General features: G+C 40.2%; 1 protein-coding gene across 2 annotated transcripts; it reads left to right on the forward strand.

Moving 5' to 3' along the window:
• Positions 1 to 2,562: 2,562 nt before the first annotated feature.
• On the forward strand, positions 2,563 to 19,115 carry ppp1r2 (protein phosphatase 1, regulatory (inhibitor) subunit 2). 2 transcript variants are annotated; one of them, XM_061778301.1, is made up of 6 exons: positions 2,563 to 2,952; positions 6,197 to 6,304; positions 6,541 to 6,624; positions 10,528 to 10,634; positions 12,221 to 12,388; positions 18,607 to 19,115. In XM_061778301.1, the coding sequence occupies exons 1-6, from the start codon at positions 2,822 to 2,824 to the stop codon at positions 18,630 to 18,632; spliced, it is 624 nt and encodes a 207-aa protein (XP_061634285.1). In that variant the 5' UTR covers positions 2,563 to 2,821; the 3' UTR covers positions 18,633 to 19,115. The 2 variants fall into 2 exon arrangements, with proteins under 2 accessions (XP_061634285.1, XP_061634286.1); XM_061778302.1 differs by having other exon boundaries at positions 2,567 to 2,952; positions 17,842 to 19,115.
• The last annotated feature ends 1,406 nt before the right edge of the window (positions 19,116 to 20,521 follow it).

Raw genomic sequence — 20,521 nt, forward strand, 5'->3', positions numbered from 1 at the left:
AAGCTCTTTGTCACCAAGAATATTATGACCTTGGCATGCTGGGATGTAGCTGGACTAGACCCTTTGAAAATTGCCATTTGGCATGGACGCAGAGCGTGTGCGTGCTACTTAGCAGAGAAGCTATTTTCAGTGGTCTGCCTGGCAAATTTGCCCCTCCCCATGCAAATCTACCATCAGATGAGACGCTGACTACGCCTAGTGCAACGAAGGATGGCTTCAAGTTGCTATCAGTATGCCTTAAATCGCAAAGTGCTGTTGATTGATGGCTTCACTGAACAAAAGATGTCATCCAAACCAAGGAGAGCGGAGACCAAACGAACTACCAGCTGCTTAGTTTTCTCCACCAACAAGGTGTTGCCACATCTTCATAGCATGCTGCCTATGAAACCTGCTGGTTTAACTAAGGAGACCCAGAGCAGGCCAAAACATAGTCAGATGAAGGGCAGAGAGGACAGTGCATTGGTTGACATCATGGAAGGACCCAATGTCCTATGTGGTGGCCAGTCTTCACTCCCACCTCTTACCAGAAAACACATTCCATGGCAAGCATTTGTTGGCGCATCACCAACCTCCCACTGCTTATCCAACTCGCCTTTGCATCCCAGAGGCCGAATGGCCAGAGAAAAAGCAATATACTGCTTGACAGTGGCCGGGTTTCTATCCTTCCTACCTCATGTCTTAAAGCAGTGTTTCCCAAACTTTATTGAGGTATGCTACATATTTTACATGAGAAAAAAAATCTCACGTCATATCACTAAACAGAAATGTCACAAATAGTGGATACAGAGGTTAACTGTGTACCTTCTGTCATCTCGTGGAATAGCATTTAATTGTTCTGCTTGTCAATATACATTGCTGGCATAGATAGCTAAACAAAGATCTATAGTGAATAATGTCTGGAACAATAAGGTAAAATTGGACAATTGGATGATTTTCGGCGGCATGGCAGCCCAATGGTTAGCACATCTGCCTCACAGTTCTGAGGACCGGGTTTCAAATTCCGGACCCGCATGTGTGGAGTTTGCATGTTCTCCCTGTGCCTGTGTGTATCTGTATCTCTATCTATAACAAGAAACCCTAAACACATGAAGGGCAAATAATGTCATTTGTCTTGACGGAGTAATGTTGCAGATATCTGAAATGACAATTGTGGACAGGAATAATGTATTTGTACAATAATCTGAAATGTTCTTTCTGACGAGACAAAACTAAATTACGGATATCTGCAACACATATCCAGTTGAGCGGCTGTGGCTCAGTAGATAGAGCGGCTCATCCAGTGACCAAAGGGTCACCGGTTTGAATCCCGGCTATGACTGTCTGTATGTTGAAGTGTCCTTGGACAAAACACTGAACCATAATTTGATCACAGTGGGCCTGGCAGCGCCTTGCATGGCAGCAGCTGCCCACTGGTGTATGAATGTGTGTGTGAGTGGGTGAATGTGAGGCTTTGTAAAGCGCTTTGGGCACTGTGATGGAGTAGATAAAGCGCTATATAAGTGCAGTCCATTTACCATTTTTACCATCTAGCTGTTTACTGTTAAAAGGTCTTGCAATAGAAGTCTGCCTTTTGCTTGAAGTCAGCTGGGATAGGCTCCAGGTCCTGAACAGGATGCTCTCTCTCTCTTTATAAATATTTAAATGCAAATACATGATACAGATATCCATCCATCCATTTTCCATACTGCTTATCCTCACTAGGGTCGCAGGCGTGCTGGAGCGTATCCCAGCTGACTCCGGGCGAGAGGCGGGGTGCACACTGAATTGGTCGCCAGCCAATTGCAGGGCACATATAAACAAACGACCATTCGCACGCACATTCACACCTAAGGGCAATTTAGGGTCTTCAATTAACCTATCATGCATGTTTTTGGGATGTGGGAGGAAAACGGAGTACCCGGAGAAAACCCACGCAGGCACAGGAAGAACATGCAAACTCCACACAGGCGAGGCCGGCTTTGAACCCGGGTCCTCAGAACTGTGACGCAGATATGCTAACCATTCGTTCACCGTGCCACCCTAATAGATAATAATAATAATTTATTATTATCTAGATAGATAATAATAATATAGATAATAATAATAATTTATTATTATCTATTAGTGGCAAGGCTAGCCCTATTTTGGGTTGCCCACCAAATGGTCTTGTTCAAAGTCTAAAAAGTTTGATCAAATTTCAGAAGGGTAGAAGGGTACTTTCCAAAATTAGGCCTACCTAAAGTACTCGACCTAGACTCGCCCTTGCGTTAATAGTTGAATTACACTGTATTTATAATCCTATGCGTTCTGTTCTGCTAAATCTCCCTCACTGCCCCAAATGTCAATGTGGTAATTAGGGATAAATTTACTACCTCTACCACGCATGTATTTTTAAACAAAATTAAATGTATTCATTTTTTTAATTTTTTGTTAAAAAAATAGTCCCTTTAAAAATACATTTATAAATGCACATTTGTTTTCCAAAACGAAAAACAACACTATCAGGCGGTTTAAAAAGGCGAAACCCAGCACAGTTTAGAAATGTCAGAGGGACTCAAACGTTACACGACACTCACGTTTTCAAAATATCGCGATAAAATGTCCGTAGTCCACCCGCTCCTCAGAGCATAGTTTCCCCGCCAGTCGTGAACCAACAGAAGAGAAATGTGCTCCTCCTCCGTGGATCCTATAAAGGGTTTTCCTGAACGTACCGAAGATAGTTGAGTTCTGAAGGCGAGCATGTTTGTTCCACTCTTTGAGTACTGAGAGGGAGAAATTGTCGAGGGGATCAACACCTGCGGGAGCGAGCGAGCCCGCTTTGACAGGCAGCCTGCGTGTGGGAATGGCAGCTCCGCGGCCGATAAAAGGCATCCTGAAAAACAAGAATGACACCGGCAGCGTTCATTCTACGCCTGGCGAATTTCTGGGAGATAAACCGGAACAAACTCCCGGACTTTCAGATGAAGACCAGCAGTGAGTGGTCCCTGTAGCCGTCGTGTGCGTGTGCGTGTGCGTGTGTGTGTGTGTGTGTGTGTGTGTGTGTGTGTGTGCGCGCGCGCGCGTGTGCGTGCGTGTGTGTGTGCGCTTGTGCGCTTGTGCTTGTGTATGTGTCTCCTACATGACGACAGCTAGCTTAACAACAACCACGCTCATTCATAGATTGCAGCGATTCTTAAGGCATAGAAGCCATATAATTTCCCATTCCACCTGTTAAATGAACCAATCAAAGTTGATATTGACACCCAAAGTATTAGAGGTCCCTTTTATGGCCCAGTATTTGATATTGATTGGTCTCTCATATTGTCACATTGACTTTACTCACTGTCACGATGTTATATCATACCCCCTTCTCACCTGTCTTGGTAACTGAGTTACTAATGGGCACAGAATCTATTATTTAACACATCCTTATTTTGCAACCTAAAACACATTTGGTATTTAATTCCGAATCCTAATTGAATACTGTACATACCATCTGCTGTCAATAAGTACCCACCCCCTCCAAAAAAACAAACAAAAAAAAAAAAACCCGTTGTCATTAGTCGGTGTCGAATGGGTGTTGCGGTGCAATTCTACACTATTGTAAACGACAATAACACTCGTAACCATATGTTTACTACATGCTTGACTAGCGCTGTGCGATATGGACAACTTTTTATATCCCGATATAGGTCATTTTAAATCCCAGTAGCCATATTAGAGGTGTTTCTTAGAGTAACAACCTTAACCTTATTGTCATTAGGTTTAAGCAGAATTGAACCGTTAAAAAAATAATAAACCACTAATGACGAGCGTAATAGAGTAATGACCGTCGTAGTGGGGATGCACCTAGCACATCAAATTTTTTTTACATTAATTGTCACACAAATTATAAAATCAAATCAACCACGTCCTATGATTTCCCTTGTTATTTGCACTGTTGAATATTTTGGAGGGAAAAACCTACTATTGTGCTCCATCACTGTTCGAAGAAAAACAAAAACCTGACTCAGTGATAATGACTATTATTATTTCATCTATTTCGTTTGATCTAACTTTTCATTTTACATACAACTGCATATTTTTCAACTAGGGAAGAAACTCTCTTTGCCCTGCCTTATTCGTTTAAAAAAAATCCGTTTACAGCCTTTCAGCCCAGCCCTATCACCATTCACCGAATAGCTAAAACCATTTCCATTGCTCACAAAATGTTTGTCAATACCAGTTCCAGCAGAGAGGTCTAGGAAGCTGGGAGTGTGAACGAAAACTGTGCTTAACATGTCTTTCCAGTTTTTTTTCTACCATCCTTAGTCTTTCTTTTCTGTCAAAAATACAAATTAGGAACAAAGATGTCAACTCTGCTTTGAATTTTAAATTATGCTCATATTTGTCTTGTTGTTATTAAAAAATGTAACTTCTTTTGTTGATGAATGTACTGTAAATGGGCATTTAGAGGCCTGATGTAAAATTGTCCACACAGCACAATTTTGGGGGAGAATATACATTGTAAAGTAAACTGAACCGAGTATGTGTACTGTAGACTGGTCCAGTACTTCCGTCGTCATCACAGAATTTTCTTAAGGAAAATCCTGTTTGTGTGCTTTGCTAGGCATTTATTTGTCTAATTGTGTAGGAGACCATAAAATAAAGACTACCGGGAACTCACTGGTCTTACCGCTCTATCAGTCATTTTGTGATTAGTGAGTATCAGCCATTGTGCCACCTGCTAACCTAGCCAGCAGCTCTAGACATGAGCTACTAATGTCAGAGCATCGCTCTGTGAAATTAGGCCAGAGATGACAGCTATTAGTGAATTCCATTCCCAGCAGTGAATCAAGCTTTTTTTGCGTTGATCCCAAAATAGCCTCTGTAAGTGAGTGAGGCGGTAAAGGGGAAAAAGACTATTCTAAAAGGTTCCTGGAGTGGAGCCAAGCACCGAACTCTGAGCACCATGGTTGAACCAAATCCTTTACGTCGAGACAGTTTTCCCATAGAAATGATGGAAACCTAAGTGTACAGTCGATTTCTTGAGTCACAGTTGACATTCTTAAAAGTCATACAAGAGTAAAAATAAGTGACCCTAATCTGAATGGAGCTTGTGAGGAACATTGAGGCACAAGATATGGTGAAGTCTTGTGATGTCAACCTTCATGTTGCCCATTTTTGGAATAAGTGGTGCATAATGAACACCCAAAGTTGCATAACAAACATGTCGAAAAATAAATGTATTAATCCTAAAGTACTACTGTCAGCTGCTTAGGACGCACAATAACTCACTGGTTTCCAGAAAAACTATCTTACTGATTTGTCTTTACGTGCACCAGTTCCTGATGGCTCCTTGCCATTAAAAAAATATTTTTTCACAAGACCCAATATGAGCTTTCCCCTACGCGTCGTCTCAACAATGATCCTCCTGTACACTCATTCATTTAGTTTGCCAACAACTTAAAACACATTTTCCTGGTTATGTGTCTGACTCTTGTCAGTCAGATGAGTTTGAATCGGGTGTGAAACGGGCTTAATTGCCACAGGGCATGCCCAGCTTTAGTATGTCCAAATGTCAAACGTTACAAATAATCAATAAACAAATCTGTTTTATGGCCATTCTTAGTTTAAACCACTACTTGATTCATGTGTGCTTGTACGGTGTGACCAGCATCTATCTCCACAGTAAACCACTGCCCACTGCTGTTTTTGAATGGTTCATTTCACAGAACTTAGTAGGGCAGAACTTTCCGACTCTGTCACCTGATAGTGCTGCTCACCTCTCTCTCATGACTCGCTTTATTTAATTGGGTATCTCCAAGTGAAATGTTGCCAGCTGTAGACCTCCGGGTAAAGTCATCAGCATATGAACCTATATTTATCTTGTAACTGTGGTTGGTTGTGTTCCTTTCCCCCCTGTGGTTATGCAGGTTTTTATGACAGAGCAGAAATTACCTGACTTGCATCTCTGCTAAAATACTGTCACAAAATCAAATATTAAGTCATTTTCATATACTGATTCAGAAATTGATGCTCATGATATTTTCATGCATTTGGTCTTGAGTGATCACAAAATGATGCAGTCAAAAATAAAAACTGGGACATGTTCAGCCCCAGTTTAAATGTGGTCGCTTTCGGCCCTGGAAAGATCTTTTGGGATTGAGGACGGCGGTCGGTAGCAGTGTGTCGTGGTCACAATACTCTAGTATATGATTCACTTTGTCAATGCTTTTGCTCTGGTCTTTTTTTACAGAAAGAAATCCCAGAAGTGGGATGAGATGAATATCCTGGCCACATACCATCCAGCAGACAAAGATTACGGCCTGATGAAGATAGATGAGCCCAGCACACCTTATAACAGGTCCCCCTTTATCAAATTTTATCCCAGTGATATTTTACTTGGGGGGGGGGGGGGGGGGGAAATTACAGAATATTTATGTAGCATGTTCACAGCCCTAATAAATCATACTATAGGAAGGTTTAGGTATGGGGTTTGTATGCATTAGAATGATTCTGGAAGGTTGCATGACATCCTTTTCACCTGTCGTGACTGTCAAGTTTTTGTCTAGAGGAATTTAAAATGTGTTTTTTTTTTAGGATGGTTGGGGATGACGAGGATGAGGGGGCCTTGAGCGACTCGGAAGGTCGGACTGCACTCCAAGTGGATGACCTGACGTCAAAGTAAGAATTCAGTGAGCATGCAAGGGATGTGAAGGCGACGTGGTCAAAGTTTGTGAATTAAAAAAACTGAGGGCTAGTTAAGTTGGTTCAGTTTTGTACAACCCCAATTCTAATGAAGTTGGGATGTTGTGCTAAAAATCATGTTCAACCTATATTTAATTGAATACACTACAAAGACAAGATCATTCATGTTCAAACTGATCAACGTTATTGTTTTTAGCAAATAATCATTAATTTAGAATTTTATGGCTGCAACACGTTCCAAAAAAGCTGGGACAGGTGGCAAAAAAGACTGAGAAAGTTGAGCAATGCTCATCAAACACCTGTTCGGAACATCCCAGAGGTGAACAGGCTAATTGGGAACAGGTGGGTGCCATGATTGGGTATAAAAGGAGCTTCCCTGAATTGCTCAGTCATTCACAAGCAAAGATGGGGCGAGGTTCACCTCTTTTAGAACAAGTGCGTGAGAAAATAGTCGAACAGTTTAAGGACAATGTTCTTCAACGTACAATTGCAAGGAATTTAGGGCTTTCATCATCTACGGTCCATGATATCATCAAAAGGTTCAGAGAATCTGGAGAAATCACTGGATGTAAGCGGCAAGGCCGAAAACCAACATTGAATGCCCGTGACCTTCGATCCCTCAGGCGGCGCTGCATCAAAAAACGACATCAATGTGTAAAGGACGTCACCACATGGGCTCAGGAACACTTCAGAAAACCAATGTCAGTAAATACAGTTCGGCGCTACATCCGTAAGTGCAACTTGAAACTATTAGGCAGAGCAAAAGCCATTTATCAACAACACCCAGAAACGCAGCCGGCTTCTCTGGGCCCCAGCTGATCTAAGATGGACTGATGCAAAGTGGAAAAGTGTTCTGTGGTTCGACGAGTCCACATTTCAAATAGTTTTTGGAAATTGTGGATGTCGTGTCCTCCGGGCCAAAGAGGAAAAGAACCTTCCGGACAGTTATGGACGCAAAGTTCAAAAGCAAGCATCTGTGATGGTATGGGGCTGTGTTAGTGCCAATGGTATGGGTAATTTACACATCTGTCAAGCCACCATTAATGCTGAAAGGTACATGCAGGTTTTGGAGAAACATGCTGTCATCCAGGCAACGTCTTTTTTATGGACGGCCGTGCAGCAAGACGATGCTAAACCAGATTCTGCACGTGTTACAACAGCGTGGCTTCGTAGTAAAAGAGTGCAGGTACTAGACTGGCCTGCCTGCAGTCCAGATCTGTCTCCCATTGAAAATGTGTGGTGCACTATGAAGCGTAAAATACGACAACGGAGACCCCGTACTGTTGAACAGCTGAAGCTGTACATCAAGCAAGAATGGGAAAAATTAGTTAATTCAACAATTAGTGTCCTCCGTTCCCAAACATTTATTGAAGGTTGTTAATAGAAAAGATGATGTAACACAGTGGTAAACATGACCCTGTCGCAGCTTTTTTGGAACGTGTTGCAGCCATAAAATTCTAAGTTAATGATTATTTGCTAAAAACAATCAAGTTTATCAGTTTGAACATGAAATATCTTGTCTTTGTAGTGTATTCAATTAAATATAGGTTGAACATAATTTGAAAATCATTGTATTCGGTTTTTATTTATGTTTAACACAATGTCCGAACTTCATTGGAATTGGGGATGTAAGAAAGTTGAATGGAAGGCTAGATGTGAGGAGAAACACGCCCTTATACTAGTGGTAAACCTTTGGTCAGATTAAAAATGCCAATGTGATGAAACGTTTAGTGAACCAGGACCAAACGTGTGATTTAAAACACACAAAGTAGTTTGGTTATAGATCCAAGTGTGAATAGTCTAATAATTAATAACACATACTGATGTCTTTGCCTTTGTTCAAGAAGTTTGTTTACTCAAGACCACAAATGTGTTAGGTGTCTTTTGATCATCCTAGTAAACACTGCTTCACTTTGATAAAGCCTGACTGGCTTTGCTGCACACATCTTGACAAACTCCCAAGGTTTTACAGCTGGTAAAGAAGAGGCCCATCAAGAATAATTTGCACATTGCCTATGTTTTCTATACAGACGTTAGCCGGCATCGCTGTTGGCTAGAGCTCACCCTGTAGACAGTCTTTACTTTTATGGAAATGCTTCTTGTTTTGTCTTGGACTGCTGATAAATAATCAATGGGTGTTTATCCTCAGCTGTTAATTCCATAGTAGAAAATAACAACCGCAGTACAAATGTAGAAACTTTAAGCCAATTCCGCTTTACAGCAGTCAGTTTTTGTAGATTAGAGCATCAGTGTGAGCAATTAGGTTATAGAAAATGAAAACTTGTAGAACTTGCGTGGCTTTTTCATAGCTTTAACTTTAATTAAATTAATTAATTAACTTTAATTTTATTACAGGCTGACAGCATGCTGGATTTTATCTTTTTAGCCTGAAATTCACATTAAAGTTGGCAACATTTACGAAATCGCTATCAAACTCCTTTGAATGGTCCCTGATCTAAAACATTTTTTGGTAGGATGAGCAATACTTACTTTTTGAGCCCCTTATCTTGTGTGAGGCCTGTGTGATGGGGGAGAAGTGGGTTTGTTTTCTGCTGTCTAATGGAAGTGCATTAATGCAGGAATGAGACGAGCTTCAGTGAGGACGGTGGTTAGCTCCAGGCTAGCAAGTCAATTAGCCTCCTTTGTCTATTTCCTCCTGAGACCTCTAGATATCAGCTGCTCTTTTCCTCCTGCATTCTCTCATCGCCACCCGCTCAGCCAACAAATGTTAAAGGTCCCATATTTTAGCTATTTAGACCTCCACAAAGTGACTCTCCAACATAGACTTGGTATAATGGTGTCAATTAAATTTTAAAAAACATCTTGGTTTTGTCATACGAGTGTCCAGAAAAGGCCCCTCTGACAGGTACTTCTGTTTGACCCAGTTTTGTATCCGCTTTGTCCATATTTGGCTAAGACCGCCCCATTTCCTCTGATTGGTTGCCTCCGTGTAGAAGACCCACTTGTGAGCGCACACGTGCTTACGTTGACAGCGCTGTCTCAGGAGCGGAGATGGAGGTGGAGATCTTCGCTCGTGACGTAGATAATCAGAATTGTCTTTATTTGCCAAGTATGTCAAAAACACACAACGAATTTGTCTCCGGGAGTTGGAGCCGGTCTAGTACGACAATAGACAGTCAATTGACAGCGAATACTTTTGAGACATAAAAACATAAAAACACAGTCACTGAGCAATAAAGGGTTACCAGTAATGTGGTAATGCCGGTACAAAAGTATTTATTTTATTTATTTTTTAAGCGCGAGAAATCCAAAATGACATGAGGACCAAGGCCCCTTGGCAGAAAAATGTCTGGAACTCAGGAATGCGTGAACAATTTTAATTTACATTTCACATGTTTACTGAGGCACCATATTGCAAATATAACATCCCAAATAGTAGAAAAAGATGGTTTGGTAAAATACGGGACCTTTAACATATTTTTGATTGATTCACCTTGTCTTTGTCCACATCTTATGTGAAGATCAGATTTAAGATGACAGACTGAATCAGGCCAGTTTTGTTGGAGAGCAGTAGTACAGTATTATAAATGGGAACTTCCCCCACAGTCATTCACCACCATCCACTCAGCCATAAGCCATTATTCATTTTGTCCTCTGCTATTGTGTGTGAGAGATGGCAATGGTAACGCTGTTATTTTTGCTTCATGCGCGAGGAGTCACATGCTCGCTTCTTCTCTTCTCTCTCTGTGCCTGCTCTCTCCTCCCCCTAACCTCATCTTCATTTCTCTCCCTATCTGCTCTGACTCCAAATAGGGCCTGTTTGAAAGTTTCCCAGATATTCACAACTGAACTTCAGTTGAGGTGTGATTGAATGTCTCAAGGTAATAAACTGAAGAAACTTCTACTGTTTTTGTCAAGGTTGAAAGCAGCAGAAGGCTCAGAATCTCGATTTATGAAAGAGGAGGAAGAAGAGGAGGAAGTGGAAAGTAGTGAAGAAGAAGAGGAGCTGTCCCCCGAGGAACAAGGTGAGCAAAGACATCTGCTAAACCTTGACCTCACTATTGAATATAATTGTTGTCATTGAGATGGTCATATTTTTTCATCTGCAGCTCAGGCAAAACTTAACAATTGATTGACAATTTTGTGAATGCTGTCTGGCACATTTTATGGTAAGATTGACTCTCTCAGGATAAATGAGTGCTACAAATAATCTATCCATCCATTTTTCTATACCGCTTGTCCTCATTAGGGTTGTTAACATTGGGCAAGAGGCAGGTTTCACCTTGGACTGGTCGCCAGCCAATCGCGGGCCCTACAAAACACATTTTCATATACAGTCAGGTTCAGAAGAATTTAAGTTCTAACGATTTTGATGTTTTACACACCACAATGAATCTGACATAAAATCATAAAAGTATGTTTGAAGTGTAAACTTTCAGCTTTAAATTAAAATGTACAGTATTGATTTCAGAGACTAAATGTAAGGCAGTCAGTAGCTGCAAAAGATGTTCATCAAAGTACTAAAAATCATTGTTATATTCAACGCGCATCTGAAAATGTGACTGTAATTCCTAAATTAATAACTAACGTGCAATTCTGGAAAACCCTTCTACCCATGTGTAATGCATTTTTACAATGCATGATTTTGCTTCTACCCATATTATCAAAACGAAGTATTATCTGTATTTTGTTAGTTTTTTTCAAATAATTATTCTGAAGTTAAGAACTTTATTTGAACACGTAATACTTTATTTTTATTTACTTGCTCTTCTTTTTATTCACAGCCCTGCTTTATTTCATAATTGAGAAAACAGAGTTGTGCTCATATGTTTATTGCCCAGGCAGAATTTGTAAAATGGGTACAAACATGAAAACATGAAGGAACAGGTGAAACACATTAAATTTTATTTTAATAGGATTCAAATAAAACTGTTATCCATTAAGCAAAACATAAATCATAAAAAAAATAATGGTGGGTGTTGTTCAGTCATGAATTGTATTTTTAAAAAGTCGTATTTAAAAATAATATATATATTTCACAAATTCTGCCTGGGTATATAAACTTATGAGCACAACTGTACATATATGCAGTCATACGTACCCCTGTCATATTGGAATGAAAGTGTAGGCTACACCTGTTTCCTAACCTCTAGGTGGCGGTGGCATATTAAAATTAAAGTGTACACCTTTTTCATAACCTCTAGGTGGCGGTGGCGCACAAGAATGAAAGTGTACAGATTTTTCATACCCTCTAGATGGTGGCATACATTTATAAAATGTGAAAGTTTTTTCCCCATTTTCCCCTATACCTATGTATAATACGCACTACTAACTTTTGACAATTTTGAGGGGGGGAATGCTGATTATGCACAAGAAATTACGGTAACTGTGTAGCCCTAGTTTAACGGTTCCTGTGCAGTATGTCTTCTGCTTGATCCTCTTTGACACTACAGAGGGATGAGCTCTTGGGGGAACCACTTCTGGAAAAAAGTTAACCTTAATGTTCTATTTCATCAGGGCTAGTCATTGCCAGATGAATGCGTCAATTGTTTTTATTTTTTAATGAAAAGGTTTTCATTTTACAGTGATATTTATCCCACTTCCTTTGCAGCAAAAAAGAAACATTTTCAAATGATGCGGAAGAAGCACTACAATGAGGGCCTCAATATCAAGCTGGCTCGACAACTTATCGCCAGTGAGCTCGAGGAGGACGAAGACGAGGAGATGAGGGATGAAACCGAGGAGGCAGAGGAAATCAGTGTCGACCCGCCGCAGGAAGGTAATAAAGTGTTAGTGTTGGGTTAAAGTAGCTATTAAGCTCCTTCAGTGAAGAAACTGTGTTCACTTATGTAGCTTAGCCACTGCATGGTACCTCTGCTCACCATTTGCTATTGACACTTTTCCATTAATAAAACCAGCCATGAAATGTACTCTTTCGGCATTTACTATATCCAGATTTTTTTTCCACAATGAGGATATGTGTCATGTAAGCATTAGAGAAACATAACAAAACGCATACAATCGGATATCTTTAGATCAGAATCTTCTTCCACCTGTTGTAAAAAATCTGATACGTATTGGATATGTGCGCATTTGCTAATGCGAGTGCAAACTAAATGTGCACATCAGATAAACCCATCAGTGTGAGCTTGATGTCATCAAAATACACAGATTGGTTATACACACTAGGCTGCATAATATTTTGTTGGAGCATCATCATCGTGATGTACATGTGCGGAAAAGTCACAGGCTCTGCTCTACAGTGAATCAACTGTAATATTAAAAGTGACCAGCAGAAGGACCTGTTTGGACATGCTCAAGAGATTAAAAGATTTTATACCTACTGCATTTCCTATTTCGCTCTTCAGAATGAAACTAGGCAGGCATGCAGCAGCTGCATGAGTGGGTGAGGTGCAGTCAAGGACACTACGTAAATGGGAGTGAATGTGTTCTTATGTAAAACCGAACATAATTGTGCAAATGGATTACTAGGAAAATTATTATTTGAATCAGAATGCTTTAGTTAAAACACTCTACGATCACACTGTGATAATATGTAATTTATTTTGTAATATAAGCGTAGATAAATTATTTTAATATAATCAGAGCTGTGAGGGATGCAAAGTTATCAATGTCCTTTCACCATCATTCCTGCCATACTGTGTTGTGTGTTTTTGTTTGCACATTAAGGACAAAAGCTCTGTTCTTGTTTTAAATCCTCATTAAAAAAAAAAAAAAAAAAAGCTTTACGCAATCAGGATTTTTGGGGCCGATCAGCGAGTTTAAAAAAAAAAAAAAAAGTTGCCTGATCGCCAATCCAATCACAAGATTTAGCAATGTGTCTATTTAAATGACTTGTTCACTTACTTGTGTACTGTATACTGAGTATCTTCAAAAATATTCTCTTGTCATGTCATATATTCTAATCTGTCAGGTCAAACCAACATTACAACATGACAGAAATAATGGCTGATAACTTACTGTAATTAAATTACTTTTTTGTAATTAAATTACTTCACACACACCGAAACTTTAGAGCATGATTCAACAGAACGCTGGCATTTTTACATACAACTGTTAGTGCTAGCACGAGCTTGCTCGGCTACATAACATTTTGTTGGCTGCTTGTGAGCAGTATCGTATTAAAACTACGTGAACATACCTCAAGCAATCTTTGAACGAATGTCTTCTCCCAAGCACCGGTGACCACTAACACACGTTTTTCCCCATTTTGTTCTTTTTTGACCAACACAATAGACGCGCCGATCCATTGTTGTTGTTGTGGGCGTGGTAACAAGTGTATCCGGTCAATAATAATTATGAACTACTTCGTCTTTGGACCAGTGAACTTAGTTCAAAATTTTGAATTATGAACTAAGAACTGAACTAGTTCATTTTTGGAACAATGACCTGAACTTTGAACTAGTTCAAGTAGAAAATGAACTTTCCCACTGATTCTGTATTTTTTCACATCGCAATATATATCGCAGATTAAAAAAATAATAATTCCAATGTGATTTCCCCCCCCCCCCCAATATCATGCAGCCCTAATACACACCCACGTCTGCTCAAGCAACACAAATAGACACATTGAAGAGCATCTACTGTAAATCTAAACAACAGCAAAAACAGAAAAGTATGGTCAAAATTTGTCACATTAGAGTTGTGGAGGTTACCCTCATTGAGATTAATGGTGGGATGAGTCACCTCTGGCAAACCAAATGTTGAATATTTTTATTATTGACGTATCATTGTTTATAATTTGGGCATTTGTGCATGTGGGTTGTTTCAGTTGTTTGTACTCAGTCAATGTAGTCGAATGTGTCACTTGAAATTTACACGTTAATTTACTTGGGTACGGACATTAAATCGGAATTAGCCATTTGGACCAGCAGTGTAAATCCAGTTTTACTCCAGTCTCTTTCCTAAAGCTCCTCATATACAATTAGTCTTCTTACCGTAGCCAAGAGCCACATATTGTTGAGGAGTAAAGACAAACCCCAATTCCAATGAAGTTGGGACATTGTTTAAATTGTAAATAAAAAAGAGAATACAATGATTTGCAAATAATGCAGCCCTATGGGGGACACAAGCCAGTGCAAACTGTAGGCCGGTCCCAAGCCCGGATAAATGCAGAGGGTTGCGTCAGGAAGAGCATCCGGCTTAGAACGTTGATGAGCCACACAATGATGTTATGGGAAAGAATAGTAGAGGCTAGACTCAGGACAGAAGTGAGTATTTGCAAGCAACAGTATGGTTTCATGCCTCGAAAGAGTACCACAGAAGCATTATTTGCCTTGAGGATGTTGATGGAAAAGTACAGAGAAGGTCAGAAGGAGCTACATTGTGTCTTTGTGGATCTAGAGAAAGTATATGACAGAGCACCCAGAGAGGAACAGTGGTACTGCATGTGGGCGTCTGGAGTGACAGAGAAGTATGTTAGAATAATACAGGACATGTTTGAGGGCACCAGAACAGTGGTGAAGTGTGCTGGAGGTGTGACAGAGGAGTTTAAGGTGTAGGTGGGACTGCATCAGGGATCAGCCCTGAGCCCTTTGCTGTTTGCAGTGGTGATGCATAGGCTGACAGATGAGGTTAGACTGGAATCCCCGTGGACCATGATGTTTGCAGATGACGTGATCTGCAGTGAAAGTAGGGAGCAGGTGGAGGAACAGTTGGAAAGATGGAGGCATCCACTGGAAAGGAGAGGAATGAAGATTAGCTGAAGTAAAACAGAATATAAGTGGATGAATGAGAGGGGTGGAGGGGGAAGAGTGAGGCTACAAAGAGAAGAAATAGCAAGGGCGGAGGACTTTAAAAACTTGAGGTCAACAGTCCAGAGCAATGGTGAGTGTGGTAAGGAAGTGAAGAAACCTGTCCAAGCGAGTTGCAATGGGTGGAGGAAGGTGTCAGGTGTGTTATGTCACAGAAGTCTCTGCTAGAATGAAGGGCAAAGTTTATAAGACAGTGGTGAGGTGAGACAACAGGAAGCAGAGCTGGAGGTGGCGGAAATCAAGATGTTGAGGTTCGCTCTCGGAGGGACCAGGTTGGATAAAATTAGAAATTAGCTCATCAGAGGGACAGCCAAGATTAGATGTTTTGGAGACAAAGTTAGAGAGAGCAGACTTTGATGGTTTGGACACTTCCAGAGGAGAGAGAGAGTGAGTATATTGGTAGAAGGATGATGAGGATGGAGCTGCCAGACAAGAGAGCTAAAGGAAGACCAAAGAGAAGATTGATGGATGTTGTGAGGGAAGACATGAGGGCAGTTGGTGTTAAAGAGGAGGATGCAGGAGATAGGCTTACATGGAAAAGGATGACACGCTGTGGCGACCCCTAACGGGACAAGCCGAAAGGAAAAGAAGCAGACAATGATTTGCAAATCCTTTTCAACCTGTGTTCAATTGAATACTTTACAAAGACAAGATATTTCATGTTCAAACTGATAAACTTGTTTGTTTCAAATATCCACTCATTTTTAATTTGATGCTTGCAACGCTTTCCCAAAAAACTGGGACAGTGGCATGTTTACCACTGTGTTACATAATACTGTGATAAAACCGAACCGTGAGATATAGCAAACATTTTAGTGCACTTGACCGAACAGTGCAAGCTCAGTTTGCCACAGGCAAGCAAAAATGTTAGGGCACTTGCCTGAAGGGAAAAAAGTTAACTTCGAGCCCTGTATTTGCTCTCGCAGTTGTTCACAAAGTGGTGAACCTCACCCCGTCTTTGCTTATGAACAACTGAGCCTTTCTGGAACGCTCCTTTTATACCCTGTCATGACACTCACCGGTTTCTAATTAACCTGTTCACCTGTGGAATGTTCCAAACAGGTGTTTTTATTTATTTATTTATTTTTTTTTTTTTGGCGCATTCGTCAACTTTGCCAGTGTTTTGTTGTCCCTGTCCCAGCTTTTTGGGAACATGTTGCAGGAATCAAATTCAAAATGAATAATAATGAATAATATGAATATTTGTCAAAAAAACAAAACAATGTTCATCAATTTGTGTTAATGTATCATTAAATACAGTATATTGTCTTTGTAGTGTATTCAATTGATAATAGGTTGAAAGTGATTTGCAAATTGTTGTATTTTGTTTTTATTTGTTTTGCACAATGTTCCAACTTCATTGGAATTGGGTTGTGTACATTGTTGTGTGTTAATTTATTGTTGGATGCATTTAATGCAATGTAAGCACAGATAAACAACATCACCCGGTCTGCATCCTTTCACTTACAAAATATCAATCGTCTCCATCTATCCCTCACCCTCCATACTGATGCTGTCCTTCCTCATAGCCTCGTCACTTCCCACCTGTATTACTGCAACTCTCTCCTGTATGGTCTCCCTCACAAGTCACTGAAAAAAACTACAGCTTCTCCAGAACTCTGCTGCCAGTATTATCACAAGGACACCCTCCACTCATCACATCACTGCAGCCCTGCAACAACTCTATTGGCTCCCTGTCCAATATCGTATTCCAATATGAAATACTGAACTCCTTTCGAAACACGGACTCATTAACCCTCCTCAAATCCAAACACTCAAGACACACCTATTCCGGACTGCCTTTTCACATTTGCCATATCATTTGCCATTATCATCATCATCGTCATCTTCATAGTCATCTCATTATCATCTTATCAATCAAATATTATTATTTCCACCTTCAAGGCGATTAACAACCTCGGCCCGCCATATCTTTTGCACCTCCTTCATATTGCCATACCACCTCGCTCCCTTAGGTCTTCGTCTTCCACCCCCCTCACCGTCCCTTCTGCCCGTCTATCCACCATCAGGGACCGAGCCTTCAGCCGCTCTGCCCCGAGTCTTTGGAACTCACTACCACCGGACCTCCGAAAACACAGACTCATTAACCCTCTTCATATCTAAAATCAAGACACACCTATTCCGAACCACCTATTCACTTTAACATTCCCCATATTATTTTTCATTTCATTTTCATTTCATTGATGCTTTATGTTATGTTGTTTTTATTGTATTGCTTGATTTCTTTTAACTATGTTTGTATTTTGACCTTGAGTGCCCTGTAAGGCGCCTATTGATAAATTGTATTATTATTATTATTATTATTATTATTATTAATGTGCTTTTTGCAGTTTTGCACGGTACTAACAACAACCTGCTCAAACTAAATAGAGCTGTGCTGAGTTGGTACTGTGCAGCAGCATTAGTAATGTAAATATTTGTGTCTTGTTCCCTCTAGCTCATTCTCTGGACTCGTAGATGAGGTGTCTCTCCCCGCTTCAGTGTGTGTCGGCTTGCCACGCTGACAATCGACATCACTGCGTCGCCTTTTCAATAAGCAGACACTGCTGCACCCATTTAACTCCCCTAAACAGCCAGTAACCTTCAATTCACCTCTTTCCACTATTCCAAAAAGTGAAATAGAACCCTCAAACCTCATAAAAAATGTCCTAACCTGAAGTCATTTAGGTCCCAACTCCCTGCTTCCCTCCTCACTGAACTGGCACGCACTAAATATAATACGAATGTGAAAGGAATTGAAGGGCTTTGAGGACAAAAAGCTGGGACTTCCCTCGCTACAGGCCTAAGCGCTAGAAGGTCAAGCAAGGGGAAACCCCATCAGATGACTGTGCATTGTACCAGCTGCAGTGCAGATGGACTTTCAGTCTGTGACTCACTGCTCTGGTTTGTTTTGATATTGTTGACAGTTTTAATTTGACGCGCCCATATTTGCTAGACGTGGATGCTGCAGTGTCAAACAGTAAGTCGAAAACTGTTTTTCTTAAAGCAAATCAACCAACAGATTTTATTTGATATTTTTGCTCTTTACAAAGCACCAGCCAGACCTCACTTATAATTTTGAGAACAATATATCTCTATCCTCTTGAGTGAATACATTTTCTACACGCTGAAAGATATAAGGGGTTTTCTTTAAAAGAGCAATTTTCCATGATTTTTTTTTCTCTCTCTTTTCTTTCTCCCCCCCTGCCCCCTGCACCTCAAGCTGATGAGTGTAAAAGCCAGGACTGACTCAATTCCAGCTCCCTGTTGTTCGTGGGTGGAGTAATAATGTTATCTAACATCCAAGGACGGAGCAGTATAATAATATGAAGTACAAAATGGTGGACTAGCACATGTCCATAGGATGGTGAAATTTTTCTTTCACAAGGCTCCTCTGTCAGCTTGAATACAATGTTTACTGCACATTTGTAATTTGGACTTTCTATCATCATTTCATCATAAAGAATTTAACAGTTGATTCTCATGAAGAACATACAATTAAAAGGCCTACTTGATTTTGTGCTTTCCTAATAATGTCCAACCAAGAGAAAATAATGCTACGGATGAATAAATGAATATGTTGGCTTTATTATGTGTTCCTAATATGTGAAATTATCATTTTGATTATCAAGGGAAAGGTGGAAAGTTAAGTGTATAGGAGCCCTGACCTTGTCTTGTGCTGTATCCTTAATTTCTTTTTGTTTGAACCATTAAATTCTCGTTGTGACTGGTGATGTGCTGAGCATTGTGTTATGGAAATACAGTACAGAACATCCGGACCTATGCAAACTGACCTTTGCAATTTGTTCATGTCATTCTGAATATAGCGTTTTCAGTTTTTGATGGATTAACCTGTCCACCATTTGCACAAGTTGGGCTCATTGTGCCACAGGAAAAACAAACAAACAAAAAACAGGCACAACCTGAAGAAAAATGTTACTGTCATGACCACCTCTTAGTTGAATCAAATGTTTATTCACCATTGAGTGCGAACAGACAGTGTATCATGTAAATTTCTTCGTCTTGTCTCATTTTCTCCACCGTATTGCATGTTTCCCCTTATGTTGTAATGATCAGTACTACTGTCGTATGTGAAAACTCTGGATGTGTCAGCTATTTTGGGTTTCCTCGAGAAACCCCACCCCCAAGGTTGTACAATTAGATCCTAATCATCATCATCTGTGATGAACACAGGATGACAGGAAATACTAAAGCTCAATAAGCATCTTGGTTTTATGATGACCAAAAAGAATAGTACAAAGGAGACAAAAAGTGACGATAAGCACGGAACTAAAAATGGAAACCGCTGCGACATTGGAAAGGATCTCTGTGCTCGGTGTCGGTACATGAGTAATACAATAAAGTATCACGTATACTATTATTATTTTTAAAAAAAATTGCCAAACAAATGCTAATGTAAATTACATAGCTGAAAACACAGTCTCTCCCCCAAATTCAAAAATAAAACAAGAATTCAGAACACATTCCTTTTACGTGAACGTGCAGTGACGATTGGCAACTTGCAATATTTCTACCCACCAGTTGGCAGCGCTGTTCAACAGCATATTGAATTTGTCCCCTTTGGATTTGTAGCAACTAAAAGCGGATAAAAGCCACGATCGAGGTCATGCGAGGATACTTCTTCCACGTTCGCTCTGGTAGTGTGAGATTTACAACGAAACTGCAATTCACAAACTCACGTCCATGCATGCAATGCAATGATTTAACAAGTCTCTCAAATCATCGGAATGCTCCAGTGCTTGAGTACAAGCTACCGATATACATATTTATTGAATGCAGGCAATCCCCCAAATGGATTCAATCGAGTAATACGGCAAGGAAAGAGCTATCATCAGTAATTCCAACGGATCAGGAAGCCTGTCACTCGGTGCAAAGATATTAAATACCAATAGTGACAACTCACTCGGAACGCATATGTTGCGCCTCATTTTCCATTGCTGGAATGTACGTGTGGCTTTTTTGGTAAAAATATATAACTACATTTAATCAATGTTTGATTTCTATTACAGGACTGTTGACACAACTTGGTTTATTATTATACTTTTTTTGGTTATAACCAACCAGTCATCAATTAAAAACAAATAAAATCCTGATTTTTTACATCTGCACGCAGTTCC

The sequence above is a fragment of the Phyllopteryx taeniolatus genome, chromosome 7 (genome assembly GCF_024500385.1).
Source record: "Phyllopteryx taeniolatus isolate TA_2022b chromosome 7, UOR_Ptae_1.2, whole genome shotgun sequence".
NCBI classification, from domain to species: Eukaryota; Metazoa; Chordata; class Actinopteri; order Syngnathiformes; family Syngnathidae; genus Phyllopteryx; species Phyllopteryx taeniolatus.